General features: G+C 40.1%; 1 protein-coding gene across 3 annotated transcripts in view; it reads right to left on the reverse strand.

Annotated features, from left to right (window-relative positions):
- Nucleotides 1–1,870: 1,870 nt before the first annotated feature.
- The window catches only part of CLIP4 (CAP-Gly domain containing linker protein family member 4), a 67,291-nt gene continuing 49,815 nt past the window's right edge, over nt 1,871–19,346 (reverse strand). For all 3 annotated transcript variants that reach the window (XM_079940726.1, XM_079940725.1, XM_079940724.1), the window contains 2 exons: nt 14,693–14,765; nt 1,871–9,080 (listed from right to left, as the gene is read on the reverse strand). In XM_079940726.1, coding sequence (XP_079796852.1) covers nt 8,759–9,080; nt 14,693–14,765 — 395 coding nt within the window. In that variant the 3' untranslated portion in view covers nt 1,871–8,758. The remainder of the gene's footprint in view (nt 9,081–14,692; nt 14,766–19,346) is intronic.

The raw sequence follows: 19,346 nt of genomic DNA on the forward strand, positions 1-19,346 counted from the left end.
TCTCTAATCATCTTTATTGGTATCAATTTTCGTGTAAATGAGAGTCCAATCTTAAAAGCTTGTATACGTGGAAAATAAACAACTCCACACTGAGATATAACGTCCTCAAGATGTTTTATTTAACTCACTGTAAGCCCAGGTATTGGCACGGTATTAATCTGGACTGTTGTACACTCAATATTGCTCCAGCCATATGGCTCCAGCAATTTGTACAGATGCTGTGGACTCACATATTTATTAGTTATGATGCAAAGTCCCACCCAGAACATGAACAGGCACAATTAAAAGTCTGTAGATGTTATGGGAATTAAACCATAAGCTAGTATAATTATTCTTATTCCATGTCTAGAAAGAAGCTCATCAGAGTTCACAATCGTTCCATTGGGAAATCAGCAATCTGTGAGGAATGACCAGTTTATCCATACGTGGCACCTCAAAATGACAGCCAATCAACATAGCAGGAATGAACTTCATGTTTTAGAAAGAGTAAGGTATACTTAGTAGTTGAAAGACCAGATTCTCTAGCCCGTTAGGATGTGAGTCCTGGCTCTCCATGGCTTATCAGACCTGTCAATACCTCAACGTCTCCATATATTGTACAAAATTAGGACAGTAACTTCCCTTTCTCACTGCCCCTCAGGAAGATTATAAATTGTGTGAAAACACAAGCACTCCCTCTCATGCCTCTTGAATTCCCAAGTGATTTGGGTTGGGTGTGGGGAGAATTTCAACAGTCAGCGTGTGTCTCTACACACCTGCCCTCCCCACCACCCCCGTCTGGCCCTCCCGGCCCCCCTTCTGTGCCATGTTGGCTTTGCCTGTCACTTATTTAATGACGGTAGCAAGAACCCTACCAGAACCAAGGGCTTTCAGGGCAAAAGAAGAATGTGAAGACTCTCTACCACACTTAGTGTTAAAAAATAAGCATCAAAGGAAGATATTTAACCCATTGGATGAATTCTTTTTAAAAATTTTCTGGCCTCTCCATGTAGTGCTTGGTAAGCGCTACAGCTGTAAGATATTACGTAACCACAGATTAACTTCAGCCCATAAAATGTGAGGCTTTTGCATCCAAATCCACGTGGCACAGCACTAAGAAATTCTAAGGGATCAGGCTATTTTGCTAGATTTTTCTCCAGTAATAGTAGGATTAAAATTCACATGAGCTTTGTAGACCTAAAACATGACGCTTATGAATTTAGACTACTCTGAATAACAGACTTCCTATGACAAGATTCATAAAATGTATGAAGTGTGTTGTCAACCTGTCTTTAGCTAATGACTTTTTAAATGGGTCCCCCAAGAACATACAACTTGACTTTGCTAATTTCATTGCAGCAGATGGTTCCCTATGCTGTTGTGTGAACATACAAAACGAAAACCAGCATTCCCATAATCCTCCACAGGATGCCCTAAAATAAAAGATAATTATCAAGAACAACTGGTAAGGCTTCTATTCAGATTCTGTTTTGATTTGGTATCCTCAGTAGGTGTGTTTAAGTTCTAATGCACCACTCAAGTACAAAGCTATTTTTAGCCCTAGCTTAACAGCTTTAAAACATTTGAAAAGCTCAGTGCAACAAAAGAATATGGCATGGAGTTGGGGGGCAGGGAGGAACACGGACACTAACCACAGCATCAGAGCGACGTCTCTCCCCTCTTCGGCTGTTCAGTAAATGTAAACACGCGTGTAACCCTTCCACGTAAAGATGGCACCACCAGGGTAGGAGAACCGCAGGTCCTGGGTCTGCCTGCAGCGCCATCCGCCGTCCATTCCTCAGATCCTTCTGCTTGACACGTGCTCCAGCGGTTGCCTCACTCCGTTCATCTGCTAAGGCCTACTGCCTCCTTGAAAGCAATTGCTCACAATTAGTTATCCCGCCATCACTAAAAGGCTCGTTGGGTAGGTGCTTTTCAGCCGGTATTAGCTGAAAGGCAGTCTTAACAAATGAACTCACTAAGCCTTAGCAACTAGTAGATTAACGCTCCCTAGAGTGTTGACATCTTGAGAGGTTATTTGCCAGTATAGATGACTATCAGACTGTTAAAACCTCAGATGGTTATGATATGTTGCATGGTTTAGCGCTCATCAATTATTTGAGAAACAGCAGGCAGACCGAGCAGGAGTTAAGGGCGTAGGTGTTAGACAGCAATTACCTACCTACATGACCCGAGCAAGTTAAACTCTCACTTTCTCATTTAAAAACATGAGCAGTTTGGTCTCAGAGGCCCCCTTCCTTTGATTCTGAAGTCTATGATTCTGTAAGACTTCACCTCTGTGTCAGGTAAATCCCAACACCTGGCCCACAGTTGGTAGGACATGACCGGTGTGTGCGTGCGCACGTGCATGTGTGTGTGAGACCCTTAATCCATTCCAAGGCTAAAGCCAATTAATTCAGTGCACAATCCCAGTGAGCCTATATTTAACCTTTATACAAAAGCAGACCAGAAAGAAGTTTAGCATCAGTTCTCTGTTTATTGTTCTATTCAAAGATCTCTGTAACAAATCACAAAATCATTAACATGGCAAAATGAAGTTGCTGTCTGGGGTGGTTTCCTGAAAGAAGCAAAGCTGACGCAGGACTGTGAGAACCACGTCTGTTTAGCGACCTTCACGCTCACCACGGCACCACTTACTCTCTATTACATTTGCCACAGTGGCCACCTTATTAGCAAAGTAAAATCATGCAACTTATCACTTGAAGCGTTATCTTTAACCACACCTAATACTCGATGACAGATCTGACGCACTTGCTGTCAGTGCTCATTCCCAGAGTAACAAAGCCCAGGACAGGCCACACGTTCGCAACCAGGCAGTGTGTGTGGAGTCAGGCATCTCTGAACAAGCACCATGGAACCATGATGATGAGGAATTCACTAATGACAGGAGTCTTCTCTCCCAGTCACCATTGGATTGGAGAGAATCCCTCTTTTCGGGTTTGTGGAGACACCCACTGCCACTGGAGGGCAATTTTTGGAAACCTGTTCCGAATTATATAGCGTTGTAGTGGATCTAGTAGTAGGGAATCCCCAAAAGACAGCCAACTCAAATGCCCCAGCAAAAGACCAAGAGAAGATTGTGACAACTGCAGGCAACTGTCTACATTTTAGCGCATCTAACAGTTGAGGGGAGAAAAACCAGTTTAAATATTTTTGCATTATTTCAAAATTATATTTATGTGGTAGTTCACAGTTCTCAGTAAGAAGGAAAGTAAGATTAAAGACAAATTCTTTTTCCTCATGTATGTACCAGTTAGCAGCCGGTGATGTTTTATAAAAGAAACTAAAGCAGAACATGACACTGAATTCTCCTCTGTCACACCCCAAGGAGTGTGAAGTGAGACCTCAAGAAATCTCATGCTATTTCTTACTTCCCTAAGCCCTAGTCCCTTCAAGAAAGAGAAAAGATTGCTTGAGAAAAATCACAACATTTTAAACTGATACATATAATCTACTGGAATTCTTATTAGAAATCCATTTTTACTGGCAGGTTCAATAAAGGAGACTGAAAACTTTCACTTTAATCCTCTTCTGTATTGTGTATAATACAAAATCTACTTTCCCCTGTCACCAATTGGGACTTTTATGACTATTAAAATTCATTTTAAAATCCATTTTAGGATTTTTCCCAAAGATATTGTGTAGTAACACCTATCCTTCATAACAAGAACTGTCATGGACAGCCAGTGTCATCAACAACACTGTTGACTGAGATGTAAGCTGAATCTCGGAAGTCGTATTAGAGAAAGAATAAAAAGAATGGCTTGAAGCTGTGCATGTAATTTTAACATGATTCATTTCCATGTCAGTCTGATTTGATTTGTTATGTGAAAAATAGTCCAGTCTTCAAGAAGGTAAGGGTACTTTCAGTAACACCTCTATCAGGCTGGAGGTGAAAGAACTTAACCTCTGAGATCAACACAGGTCAAGGAGAACACAGTATCTGGATATTTAAACTTCCTAAACTTTAGGAATGCTTCAAATTCAAATTCAGTTCAGCGCAAGTAGCTTCCTGATACTCCCTATTTAATTTCATCTATCCAATTCAAACAACTCCGACTAAACATCCAATCCTAAGACCAGTTCCTCCGAGGACAGAGGCGTACAAGATGTGCCTGAGTGTAAGGACCTGCGTATCTACAGGAGCAACAAACTTGACATCTGGGTTCATTTAGGGTTTTAGAGCTGAAATTAAAACCATATTTATGATCATTTGTCAAATGACGGCAGTGATCACTAGGGACAGGTTATGTTTTAAGCTAATAGGCTCAATTTAAACACCTAGAGTATCTTTACTAACATAACTCAGAACTTGCTGCCCTGCTGCAGCACCACGACCACACTTCCCTATCTGAACTGAAAAATAATGAGACCTGCTGCTGCTTTATCGTGAAAATTCTATTCGTTATAAGATATTCTAAAGGGACGAGAGGAAAAAGGTTCCCACACCGCTTGGTGCCTTTCTCGTCAAGGGAAAAGGCTACAAGCAGAAAAGAAATTTCATTTCTACCACGCATAATGAAAATATATTGTTGTCAGTAACATGTGCCCATCTACTCTAATTCCTCCCCATAAACTCCTTTTTCCCTTCTGTAAAAAGGAGCACTGGCAAAAATTTTGCTAGAAAAAATTCTTTTTGCCTACGCAAAGGCATCATATTCTGCTGGTAAGAAAATCTTAACATGATCTACTTAACTTGTTCAGCCCACACACAAGCTCCACTAAGAATGTCTGTTGTATATTCAAGCAGCTTATGTGACATTGTTTGTAAATAAGAGCCTATGTACCAAGGGATATTACTAAACAATTACTAAAAATATATGTGATGTGAGTTTTGTATTACCTACTGTGTTTGTATTACAAATAAGTGTAGTGAAGCAAAGGGCATGAAGAAAAATAAAAAATAAATTCTCCTACTTGCTTGCCATGTGGTGATACATATTATATGTCTCTGAGTCAATCATTTAGATAACAAATATCCAGTGAACGGTTAAAATTACTAGATCTATTTCTTAACTAAGCATGATTCCTAACACATTAGGTCTCTAGCCTCAGTCAACGTGGCTTAAATAATATTATCACATAGCCTAAATAAGCAGGTCCAAAATAAAACTCTGAAACAAAAATGCTTGGCACCGGAAACCAATGCTGTGCACACCTGGGTGAGATCCAGTTCATCCTCTCTGTGTTAGACCACACATGTTACTGTGTTCCCTAAATTACCATCATATCACAACAGAAATTCAAAACCAGCCCCAGGGACAATAGACAGGCAGTTAGGTGACCCCACTGTGTCTTTCCTGCCCCCTTTTCTACCCCTGACACCCAACATCCTTCTATCTCCTTCATGTTACTATTTTGGGGTAAAGTTGGGCTACCATGACTCAAACCTTTCTTGTCCTTTGTCCTCCCCTACCCAGCAAAATTTACCCGTCCCACGGCCTGGTCTCTCAAGCCCACCTGGCTGAAGCTGGCGAGACAACACCTCTACTTTAAACCATCGACAGCCTCCACTGCCTCTGTTCATTTAACAAATGCTTCCCGAGCCTGCAGTAGGTGCCAAGTGTTATTCCAGGTGTTAGGGAGGAAATGATGAACAAAACAGTCAAAACCCATCCCTCAATCCAGTGAGGGACAGGACAAGTAATGAGCAAAAAGTTGTAGCATGACCAAGGGTGGTAAATGCTAAGGAGAAAAATAACACACGAGAGGGGATAAGGAGTTCGGGAGAAGACAGTGCAACGGTCTCACCAAGATTTCAATGCCTCAGCTCAGATTCCACAAATGTCTGTATCTCAACACTTTTCAGCACTTAAAAAATACTCCCATCAAATTACCTGGAAATATAGAAACAAAGCCTTTTAGTAGAATGTAGATACTTATTTATATATATTTTGAAATCTATAAACGCAAGGTTTTCTATCCAACCCTAAATAAACAAATGAAATCCCACTGATATAAAAGATAATTAAGCAATTTTAGAAAACCAAAGAAATACATTCTTTTCTTAAATGGCTCTCTGTCCATCAAAACAATATAATCGGAGAGTAGCTAAAAACATAACTTCATTTGCTGAGTAGAAGCATGGTACTTTTAAGACTCTCTATAGGACAAGGGTCCCCAACCCCTGGGCCGCACAGCAGGCGGTGAGCGGCGGGCCAGCGAGCAAAGCTTCATCTGTATTTACAGCCGCTCCCCATCGCTCACATTACTGCCTGAGCTCAGCCTCCTGTCAGATCAGCGGTGGCATTAGAGTCTCATAGGAGCGCGAACCCTACTGTGAACAGCACATGCGAGGGATCTAGGTTGCGTGCTCCTTATGCGAACCTAACGCCTGATGATCTGAGGTGGAGCTGAGGCTGTGATGCTAGCGCTGAGCAGCGGCTGCAAATACAGATTATCATTAGCAGAGAGGTTTGACTGCACAGAGACCGTAATAAATCAATTGCTTGCAGACTCATATCAAAGCCCTATCAGTGAGTGGCAAGTGAAAACAAGCTCAGGGCTCCCACTGATTTTACATTACAGTGAGTTGTATAATTATTTCATTATATATTACAATGTAATAATAATAGAAATAAAGTGCACGATAAATGTAATGTGCTTGAATCATCCCGAAACCATCCCCCCACGCCGGTCCGTGGAAGAATTGTCTTCCACGAAACCGGTCCCTGGCGCCAAAATGGTTGGAGACCACTGCTATAGGGTAAGGATGGGACAAATCCAAGTCATTACTGTAAGAAGAAAAAAGTGAACTACAAAGCATATATACTCTGAGTACCTGAGAAGAGGAGAGTTGCAGGCAGGGTCAGTGACAACATGCCACTCCAAACCAAAACAGCTTCCCTTTTTATTAATGCTCAAGACATGAACTTTGAATGACATAAGCAAAACACCAATGAAAACACCTAATTTTTATGTATAGTATACGTAAACATACACATTACATGGATTTAATAATCCTAATCTAAATATGAGAACAATTGGTTCTCTGACCTCAAAATAAATTCAGTGTTGGCATTACTGTTACTAACTTACAGGGTTTTATATTTAACAGGAAGAATTATGGACAACCAAGTTCAGTGTAGTCATGGACTTCACGGTAAGGTATAAATAGAGTTTTTAAGAAATAAACTATATAATAAAATAAGTTTACTTTTGACACAGTACAGTCACTTTCTTCAATCAAAAATATTCCTTGATTACAAAGCAGCCTTATTTTGCAAATGTATTTCAGGAAAATAGCTCTAGCAATATTTGAAATTTCACACCTTTTTAAAAAGGCAGCAAAGCAAGAGAATTTAGATTTTAAATAGTATATTGCAAAATAGTTCAATGTATTATTTCTAAAGCACAAAGCAAGCTCCGTTTTGAAGGATGCTTTTTATCTTATAAAGCAAACTATTCCACTATTTCCGTGGTAGTTTAGAGTCTAAATATCTACAATAAAAGATATATCTTTATACATACAGGACAAACTTCAATACATACCCACAACACAAATGCTCTGCACTATTACATCACTCTATTACGAAGCTTAGTTTGTTAACATGTGCTCAAAAGGAAAATAAAAACATGATACAGTTCTGCAGCTTTATAACAGGCTGAATTCTGCAACAACTGAAAATATAAAAAGAGCAACAACAGCAAACGCAACACCGGTTTTATGAATAATAACACAAAACATCAAGAAACCATAAACATTTAAATGAATAGCTACTACATTCTTCTTAACACATCTTAATTTGCTCTCTTGTCATAAATATAATTTTTTTAATGTTTTTCATATCCCTGGAGGAAATGATGGCCAATCCTCCACAAAGAGGAAAGTGCATCATGCTTTATTTTAAAAGTGCTTCATATATGTATGTTTTATAGATATGTCCCATAAGGAAGTTAATTAAGCACGTGCAAAAAATTCTAATTGTGACTTGAATTTATAAACCTAATCATGGGTTTTTGTGGTTCCTCCAGATGAGGCAGTCAGTCACTAACACAGAAGAAAGATCTGAGATGACACGCTTTGTACAGCGGAAAGAGCCCGAGCCACAGGTCAGGAGACCCACGTTCTAGTTGTAGCTCTGGTAACCAGCTAGCCTGTGACCCCGCGTGAGGAAGAGCGGCTTTAGAACCTGGCAGCGGGCAAGAGACTGAGCTCCAGAGTCCCTTCCAGGAATGCCTTACCTACAGTCCTAATGTACCTGTAGGTGAGGCATTCCTGGAAGGGCAAATAACTTGACCCAAAGACATGAAAAATACCTAGTCACACAGCTATTATTCTCTTACTGTCCTTATTAGTACAGAAAGAAATAAAAACTCTGAAAATACTTGACAGAAAAAGGTCATGTGAAGGTCTTACGTTAACCAAAGCTATTGAAAACCTTCACAGTTATGGCATATGGAAAATCCACTATTCTGTGCAAAAATGAGACAGAGTAAGCAACATCAGTCAGTCACTTAATGGCACATTTTTTCCCAAGTCTCAGAATTCTCTTGGGTCTAAAGCTTTAAATCTTAAAAAAAAAAAAAAGGCTGATTTTGAGATTGTTTTAAGAGAACCATGATTCCCACAGTTCGTATTTCTAGCTTTTTAAAGGAGTCTCTCTGAATTGTTATAATGCTTTTCATGAAGATAGCTCTGTTTTCAAATTTTAAATAACGGCTAAAAGCTAAATAAAGTAAACCATTTGCCATGGACTCTTTATTTTACGTTGTGTGTGTGTGTGTATGAGCTCATTTAATACTGTAGAAGTTTAACTCAACAATTCTCATCCACAAGCTTTGACCCGTTTATTCCCCGGTAGGTCACTCTGCTGGGCCTCACTAGGACCCCGTGGTTTGGCCTGCAGGTGAAGTAGCGTTTGTCCCCCACTGCCCCATCATTCTTTCCCTTGGCGCTTCGAAGCTCCAGTCCAAGCCAGATCCCTGAGGCAAAGTCAGTGGGGCCCAGGTACCTAACGGTGCCCATCTCGTTGGAGCTGGTGAGGAGGACCTGGGAGCCCTCGTGCAGCCTCACGCGCCCCTCCAGGCCGCCGGCCGTGGTGCTGCTGCTCCAGCTGCGGCGCAGAGCGGGCTTCGACCTGTGCAGAGGGAACGCGAGAGAAACTCTGAAGCACGAAAGCCACGTGATGCAATTCACCGTATTCGTTTCCACAGCCAGGTTCACAAGTCATTCACAAAAGGGCATACTTTATGTTCACAACTTGATCTTTTTTATTCTAAATAGCAATATTAGGATATACTTTTCTTTAACATTAAAACGTTTTTCTCTTCTGGCTATTTTAATACTACCCTAATCTGGATTGAAGATTTCACTAGCAATTTATATATGCGCATGCCCTCGGTAAAAGAGCAATTAGAAAAAAGACACCTACACCTGCTGAACAAGCAAAAGGAAAAGAGCCTAGTGGTTTGGCCGTGGTAAATAAAATGCCATTTTGCTCACCTTTCAAATACTCCTTTACATGAAAACCATTTCTAAAAACTGTTAATCCACAACTTTAGAAACTACACACACACGCACACACGCACACACACACACACACACACGCACACACCTTCTACGAATGAACTCCAGTTACATTTAAGGGTTTGCCACTCTCCCTGTCACTAACATTAGGAAGGACCTTAGTCGTCTGGATCAGGATCCCTCCTCTTTTCTCTACAACAAAACATTACTTACAAGGCACTGCCTCCCAGCACCCGCCACCAGCCTGACCTGATGACACAACTACTGGGCACCCACACGTGGAACCCGTCCAAGGCCTCATGCCAATACTGCTCAGGGCTTCCTCCACTGTCCCTGGGAAGTAGCCAACTCTGCCCAAAACAGAAACATGCCCAGGAGCTTGTCCTATGACCTGAGACCTCCCAAAACAGTCATCCAGAAACCACCACCAGTGGAGCCTTCAACCCACCAGTCCACGCCACCTCTCCTCCAGGAGAAACCCTTCTCCCAGCCCCACAGTAGAGACAACTCGGAACCTGTTACCAAAACTGCACGGAGCCTGACTGCGAGCAGAGTCTGGGTCCTGCTTGGTTTCTATTTTATTCCACTCTCCGTATTTTTAAATACACTCTCACACACCATGTCTCATTTCTTCCTATTAACGACCCCGAGAAGGGAAGAGCACTCTAATTTTATGGGTAGGAAAACTGAGGCCAAAGCCTGTCCTATGCCACATCTGATAAATCCTAGTTATAAAATGTAATGAAAAAAATATCATTTACCACGTCAAATGCACAAATACAAAGTTAACAAAGAAATACGTAAGAGCTGTAAGAAAAGTATAAATCTTTACCGAAGAATATACAAAAGAAAAATGAAAAAGCTTTGTTCCTGGATAGAAACATATATATATAAATGAATCCTCCCCAAAATGATATTTTTTTTGCAACCTGATGAAATTACTCGAATTTCACATAATGACGGTATCTATCGTGTCCCGAGCACTTACTATGTGCCAAACACTTCACATACATTATCTCATCCAACCTCGCCCAGACCAGGGAGGAATTTGAGGCTAAGAAAAATCAAGCTATTTGCCTAAGGTCAGAGAGATGGTAAAGAGGAGACCTGGGGTTCAGATCCAAGGTCGTCAAGCACAAAGGCCAGGCTCTTGCTCACAACCACAATGGGTATTAATAATTAAGAAAAGGTTGAAAAATAATAATATGGCAAAATTTACATTGCCATTATGTTAAATTATAAAATTACAAAAATTAAAACAATGTGGGGACGTCCCTGGTGGCACAGTGGTTAACAATCTGCCTGTCAATGCAGGGGACACGGGTTTGATCCCTGGTCCAGGAAGATCCCACATGCCACGGAGCAACTAAGCCCGTGAGCCACAACTACTGAAGCCCGCGTGCCTAGAGCCCATGCTCCTCAACAAGAGAAGCCACCGCAAAGAGAAGCCCGTGCACCGCCAACGAAGAGTAGCCCCCACTCCCCACAACTACAGAAAGCCTGCATGCAGCAGCAAAGACCCAACGCAGCCAAGAAATAAATTAAAAAAAAAAAATGTGGCCCTGGCATAAGAATGTACTTTTAAATGACACAGAGAAGATGTTTTAGAAAAATACATGCAATTATTTCATATGTGATAAGAAGTAAAGCTTCAAATCAGTGGGAAAGGAGTGAACATTCTAATTAGGAATGCTGTAAAACCTGGTCATTTATTTGGAAAAGAATATGATTCTTACCACACACTACATATTTTAAAAATCCCCAAGAGATTAAAGAGTTAAATGCATAAATTAAAAAAAAAGAAAGAACTAGGAAAAAATAAAGCTATTCATCTGAACACACACAGACACACATACGCGGGTGGGGAGGGGGAGGCGGACATGCGTTTAAAGAGTATGCCACCTACCATTAGTTCATGTTTTTTCACGTATTATCAAATGCCACAAAAATGTTTCATATCACAGCACAGCACAGTCTTTAAAAACACTGCAAAAGTCACACTGAGTAAAATTATTAAAGAAGAAGAATAAAATTATTATTATTATGGGATATGTTAAGGGGAAAATCTTTCAAAGAGTATATAGAGTATGATTTGTCCCACTTTGCTTAAAAATTCAGATACATGCATTAGAAAAAAGCTGGAGAAGTATATGACAAAATGCTAACAGTGATAATCTCATCTAGGTGATAAAATTACAGACAATCTTGATCTGCATTTAATTTACTGTAATTTTTTCAGATTTTGTCCAATCTACTTTCATAATCAGAAAAATTTTAAAGAAAGAAATAAGTAATAAACGAACTCGATATCCAAGCCAAAACTTAATAGTTTGGGTAAAGATTTAACATTCCAATAAGAATGATTTGATTCACGTTACGTCAAAGCTCTAAAAGCCCAGGGAAGTGAGAAATTTGTAAATTACGCTACACTGGAGAGCATTGCTTACTCCTTCAAAAACACTAACGGATCACCTATGAAATGGCAGGTCCAGAGCTAGGCTCCAGGAACTTGTGCATAGTAATCTGTAAAACGTTACAGATCCTGCAATAAAGACGGGTACAAAGCAGAAGGCGCACAAAAGAGGGAGAAATCTATCCTCACTCAAGGTCCCAGGGAAGACACTTCAGCGAGGAAGTGACACTTGAACAAATCTGACAGATGAGCAGACAGAGAAGGGAAGCAGACATAGTCATGGGAGCAAAATATATTACGTGTAACTTAAAAAAAATTTTTTTGAACAGCGCAGAGAGTTTAGCAAATTGTCACTTGTGAGGATTTTACCACGAGAGCTAAGTCCAGAGAAACAGGCAGGCCTGTACACGCTATGCCAATGAATCTGGATTTCATTCCGCGTTTGAGAATTCAAAAGCTTTACGGGACAGGCAGAAAATGAGAACATGGGACGTGAAATGATGGAACCTGCAGCCAACCGGGTTATATGAGTTCTACCCAAAGACATTCAAATTTGAGCTGGCCAAATACATCATGTGGACAGGTTGGGTTCCACAGAGAGGACCCAATGGAGACTCTCAGGAGATGCACTCTGAAAACACGGGGAGAAGCTAAGTTGGTAATGATGGAAATGAGATGTAGCGACAGGTGAGCTACAGATCCCAGGCTGGATGCAGACGGTGGGAGAGAGGATGCCTGTGCCTACCAGGTGGCAGTGACACCTATGCTAACATCTCAAGCTCCCTGTGTTTATTACCCCCATGCTTGGTATTAGATATACTAAGAATTCTGAAGACAGAAGAATTGCTTCCAACACCCCCTCCATCATTTTTTCCTCTGAACGAAGGTGTTCATCACCACCACCTCAATAAGCCAACTGGAGAAGCACATCTGCTCTTTCTCAAAAACGGCGCAGCCGGCTGCTGCTTCCCTTTCCTCAGCCCTCTTTTGCAAACATGCCCTCTTTTGCAAACATGCCCTTTGCCCCAATTCCTTCCAGTTTCTTATGCAGGGATTTTCATTATCTCTGACTATATTTTCCATGTTTCTTCTGGAAGTATCTTTTATTTCCATATGAATAGACAAGAAAATGGCACAGGGTTTGATAAATGTCAATAAACTCATTTCTTCAACCCACATTCTTCAGAATACATCATGCTTCCAGATTAAAAACAGCACAATATACAATCAACTCTGTCACTTCAGCAGAAGGTCATCCAATCACTACAATGTTTCTTACCCCTGAGATCAGGGACAGGTTTCCTAGGACCTAAAGTCTAAACACCTAATGTCTTTCTTTTGTTTCGTATAACACTGATCACCAAACATCTGGTCACATATTGTTTAAGTAAAAACTAAATAAGTTTTAAATTGATTATATATCCTCAATAAGAATATGTTTATTTTTTTTAAAACAGGTACTAGAGTCAATCTGTAGAAGTATCAGTAAAGCTTCATTTATTTTTATTTTCAAAGAAAACCAACAGAAGTACTGATATTTTCTTCTCATGTCAACAGATCATCTTGTACATATCCATACCTGCTGTATAATTCCCACGGTTCAGATTTCTCTCTCCTTCCCTTGCTTCTCTGTATCATGTTCTTCCCCTCACCAACATCTTGACACTGATTTTGATACCTTTCCCCCTTCAAAATCCTTTATATCCTGCTTGCCTCTTCTTAGTAATTTCTTCCATTCTGCCTAAGAACTCTTGAATATCTTCAATAAACTGGAGCATAAAGTTATTGCCCTTAAACTCTTTCAGCTACTCAAGTGAGGAGACCAATTTTAAAATCTCAGAATTGGTAGAGGTTTTGAGGAAGGGAAAAAAACAAAACAAAACCCACCCAACTCTGCTAAACAGTACCTACCAGTGCCTCAGGACCCGTCAGCGTTCTCAAGTGAAACCTCAGATCTTGGCGAGGCCTTCCAATAACTTCATGCCAGATTATTATATAAACTACCTGCCTGTTGCTCATGTGATCGTCAAGTCCTCTTGTGTGGGCTATGATTCCTAGTGGCTTCTAGGGCCCCACAACTAGTGCACTTACCTACTGAGCTAGACGTTTTTCCCCCAGGGCATTGTTCATAGATTAACTGGAAGGATTTAAAATTAAAAAACAAAAACAAACAAACAAAAAAACACCTCCTTAACCTAATCAGCCTAGAAGAGCCTCATATTCCTCAAAAGGTTAAGAAGTTCCTAAACGTCTCAGAAAACTATTAGGGGGAGTAAACTGGGTCTGAGGTCTATAAATAGCAATATAAATGAAAAAGAGAAAAGGAGATTCTCTCTACAAAGAAACAACAACAACGAAAAAGGGAGCAGTATATTCTACAAGAGGAAGTAGGAGTATTTTTTAAAATAATAATAAGATGACCTGATGCAAATAGGCCTGACATTCCTTTTATGGACTTCCCAAAATATTAAATCAATTCTCTGACTAATCAAGTAAACAGAGTTTAAAATCAGTCCACCCTATTCAATGATAATACAGAATGTAAATTCCTCCAACTTTTATTAACAGTACTAAACCTCTTTGAAAATATATTCCGTATACTACTTTTAGTCACTGGTGACATTTTTAATTGAGCTTGCAAAGGAGGGAGGAAGAACTCTTCTCACTGACACACTCATCACACCTTTCCTCCTAAGTGTTAAAATTCTACCACGCAATGTAAAAGATACAAAATCCCACTTTTATTTCTTCACAGAATCCTGTCATGTTCATCCTGAAAGGCGTTTTTTCTAAATCTTCTTAATACTCACTTGGCAAAAGCATTTCTTCTGTTAATCTCTTTCTGGGAAGAAGCAGAAGTTGTACTGAAACTTCTCCTAAAACCTAAATATGAAAGTTAAGGTCAGATGAGGAAAACTAAATCACAAATTCACAGTCCTTGTTAAAAGTTATCTTTTATCATTTCTTCTACAGACGTTCTATTCTACCAAGTGTTTCTTTGGAAACAGAAAGCAAAGAAAATAAGTGCATGTAGATTGTAACAGTTTAGACTTCTTGATGATTGTTACCTCACCTTTCTCATCAAACTATGCACTACATGAATAAGTTAAGATCATGACATTACTTTTGGAGGTTTTTATTATAAACTTTCCTGAAAACCAAATGAAATCGAATTACACATTGATAAAGCTTAATCTTTTTACTCTCCAATATTATAATCTTGATAAATCGTATTAAAAAATAAAAGGATAAAAATGGTTTAAAAAAACACTATCACTAAATATACCCCATTTATAAAATTCTGAACAATGAATTTCAGAGCTTATGATTGTTGCCATCCCCAAATGACAGAGTTATTAAAAAAAAAAAAGAAAAAGACTTCACAAAAGGTAAAGTCTTTAAAAGATGCTTTTAAAAAAGAAAGGGATTTCCAGTTCTGGCAGTTACGGCCCACCAGATGTGCTGCGTGAACCTCCCGAATGAAGCAAGTATAATTTAAAACAACTATAATTTTTTTTAAAAAAATACTGTTGACCTCATACAAGTGGCACAATTCCAAAGAGGCCAAAAACCAAAAAGAGAAACCATGGAAGGTTTCCCCCAAAGCAACCTAACCACCTTGTACCCCAGGACTACACTGCCCTCCAGAGAAGCTGGGGCCTGCCAAGATGGGGTCCTAACAAAAGTGAGGGTCCCGAGCAGTTCATCCTCAGTGTCAAGTCAAATGAGAAACAAAATGAAGCACCACTCAGAGGAACACAAAGGAAAGCAGCTTGTGTCAACCCCACTGTGCAGAAAGCAAAATGTTCTCCCCTCCAGATCTGTGATCACCAGCCAAATTCATTTTATCTGTGTAATATAAAGACGACAACAACAACATTGCAGAGAACGTAAACTAAGGTTGGCAGTGCCTCTAGGCAACTGGCAGAAGTAAACACAGGCATACCTCAGAGAGACTGCAGGGTCGGTTCCAGACCACAGTAATGAAGCAAATATCTCAACAAAACGAGCCACAAATTTTTTGGTTTCCCAGGGCATCTAGAAGTTGTTTACACTATACTGTAGTCTATTAAGTGTGCGGTAGCATTATGTACAAAAGAAAAAAAATACACATACCTTAATTTAAAAATACCTTATTGCTAAAAACTGCTATCCATCATCTGAGCTTTCAGTGTCACAATCTTTTTGCTGGTGGAGGGTCCTGACTGATCAGGGTGGTGCTTGCTAAAAACTGGGGTGTCTATGGCAACTTCTTAAAACATGACGGCAGTGAAGTGTGCCACATCGACTGACTCTTTCTTTCACAAATGATTTCTCGATGTAGCACGCGATGCTGTTTGATAGCATTTTACCCACGGTAGAACTTCTTTCAAAATTGGAGTCAATCCTCTCAAAGCCCGCTGCTGCTGTATCAACCAAGTTTATGTAATGCTCTAAATCCTTTATTGTCATTTCAACAATCTTCACAGCATCTTCACCAGGAGTAGATTTCATCTCAAGAAACCACCTTCCTCGTTCATCCATGAGAAGCAATACCTCATCTGTTCAAGTTTTACGATGAGACTGCAGCAATTCAGTCACACCTTCAGGCTCCATTTCTAATTCTAGCTCTCTTGCTATTTCTACCACATCTGCAGGTACTTCCTCCACCGAAGTTGTGAATCCCTCAGAGTCGTCCATGAGGGTTGGAATCAACGTCTTCCAAACTCCCATTAACGTTGATATTTTGACCTCTTCCCATGAATCACGAATATTCTTAATGGCACCTAGAATGGTGGATCCTTTTCAGGTTTTCAATGAACTTTGCCCAGATCCATCAGAAGAATCACTGTCTATAGCAGCCAAAGCCTTACGAAATGTATTTCTTAAATACTAAGAGTTGGAAGTCTCAGAATTACTCCTTGACCCACAGGCTGCAGCATGGATGTTGTGTTAGCAGGCACGTAAACAACGTTAACCTCATTGTACATCTCCATCAGAGATCTTGGGTGACCAGGTGCATTGTCAATGGTAATATCTGGAAAGGAATCTTTTTTTTTTTTCTGAGCAGTAGGTCTCAACAGTGAGCTTAAAATATTCGGTCAGCCACGTTGTAAATATATGTGCTGTCCTCTAGGCTTTATTGTTCCATTTACAGAGCACTGGCAGAGTAGATATAACATAATTCTTTTTTATTAATAAATTTATTTAGTATTTTTTAAATTTACTTTTGGCTGTGTTGGGTCTTTGTTGCTGCATGTGGTTTTTCTCTAGTTGCGGCGTGCGAGCTTCTCGTTGCGGTGGCTTCTCTTTTTGCGCAGCACGGGCTCTAGGCACACGGGCTTCAGTAGTTGTGGCACGTGGACTCAGTACTTGTGGCTCCCGGGCTCTAGAGCGCAGGCTCAGTAGTTGTGGCCCATGGGCTTAGTAGCTCTGCGGCATGTGGGATCTTCCCGGACCAGGGCTAGAACCCATGTCCCCTGCACTGGCAGGCGGATTCTCAACCACTGCGCCACCAGAGAAGTCCCAATGTAACGTAATTCTTAAGGGCCCTAGGATTTTCAGAATGGTAAATGAGCACTGGCTTCAACTTAAAGTTACCAGCTGCATTAGCCACTAACAAGAAAGTCAGCCTCTCCTTTGAAGCCTCACACTGACTTCCCTTCTCTAGCGATGAGAGTCCTAGAAGGCATCTTCTTCTAGTGGAAGGCTGTATCATCTACACTGAAAACCCATTGTGTAGTGGTGCCACCTTCATTAACGACCTTAGCTAGATCTTCTGGATAACTTGCTGCAGCTTCTACGTCAGCACTTGCTGCTTCACCCTGCACTCTGAGGTTATGGAGACGGCTTCTTTCCTTATGTATCATGAACAAACCTCTGCTGGCTTCAAACCTTTTCTTCTGCAGCTTCCTCACCTCTCTCAGCCTTCATAGCATTGAAGAAAGTTAGGGCCTTGCTCTGGATTAGGCTTTGGCTTCAGGGAATTCTGTGGCTGGTTTGATCTTCTGTCCAGACCATAAAAGCTCTCTCTGGATCAGCAATAAGGCTGTTTCTTACCATTTGTGCATTCGCCAGAGTGGCACTTTTGATTTCCTTCAAGAACTTTTCCTTTGCAGTCACACATGGCTAACTGTTTGGTACAAGAGGCCTAGCTTTTGACCTGTCTCTGCTTTTGACATGCCTTCCTCACTAAGCGTAATCATCTCTAGCTTTTGATTTAAAGTGAGAGACATGCAACTTTTCCTTTCACTCAGAGGCCACTGTAGGGTTATTAATTGGCCTACTTTCAAGATTTTTGAGTTTCAGGGAATAGGGAGGCCCGAGGAGAGGGAAAGAGATGGGGTAATAGCCAGTTGGTGGAGCAGTAAGAACATACACATTTATCGATTAAGTCTGTCATTTTATATGGATGCGGTTCACAGCGCCCCAAAACAATTACAATACTAACATCAAAGACTACCGATCACAGATACACCATAACAAATATAATAATAACGGAAAAGTTTGAAATATTGTGAGAATTACCGAAATGTGACCCAGAGACATAAAGTGAGCAAATGCTGTTGGAAAAATGGCGCCAACAGACTTGCTCAGTGAAGGGTTGCCACAAACCTTCAATTTGTAAAAAATGTAGTATCTGAGAAGCAAAAAAAAGCAAAGCACAATGAAACAAGATATGCCTGTATAATCTTCTCAAGAGGCATCAACCCAGGCTTAAAAGAATTCCCATACATTAAATTCTAAGTAAAATAAGCATTTCACAACAATAAATAACAAAATTCACAAGGAAAGAAGGTGCCACAAGTTAGGCTCAACAGAAACAGATGGCAGAATCAGACTCACAAAGACTTCAGATATTGAATTATTAATCATAAAAAGTAACAATATTTAAAATGTTTAATAGCATAAAAGAAAAACTTGAAAATGTGGGGAAAGAATAAGTGACAATAAGTAACAACCAAACAGACTTGCAAAAAGAAAAAAAATGAAAACTTTGTAATTAAAAAACTTCGCGGCTGAATTAGGCAGTAGAATAAACATAGCAGAAGAAAGAATCAAGAAACAAGAAGATAACCCTGAAGATATCCAGAATGCAGTCCAGAGAGACAAAGTTGTGAAAAATATGAACGAGGCGTGGGAAAGTGAAAATGTGGACTATACTACTCGTCAGAATTTTGGAAGGAGATAATAAAGAGCATGAAGGAAGAAATATTTTCAGTATATGGGCAAGAATTTTACAGAATTAATCAAAGATACTAATTCCGAGATCCAGGAAGACCCAAGATGCCAAACAGAATAAACAAAGGGAAATCTCCACCTAGACATAATCATAGCAAAACTGTACAACACAAAGGAAATAGAGAAGATCTTTAAAAGCCGTCAAAAAGCAAAGATAAACCACCTACAATGGTATGGATTAAGGAGACTGATAGCTGATTTCTCAAAAATTTGACAGAAGACAGAAAGCAGAAGAATTATATT

The sequence above is a fragment of the Stenella coeruleoalba genome (genome assembly GCF_951394435.1).
Source record: "Stenella coeruleoalba genome assembly, chromosome: 13".
Taxonomy (NCBI): Eukaryota; Metazoa; Chordata; class Mammalia; order Artiodactyla; family Delphinidae; genus Stenella; species Stenella coeruleoalba.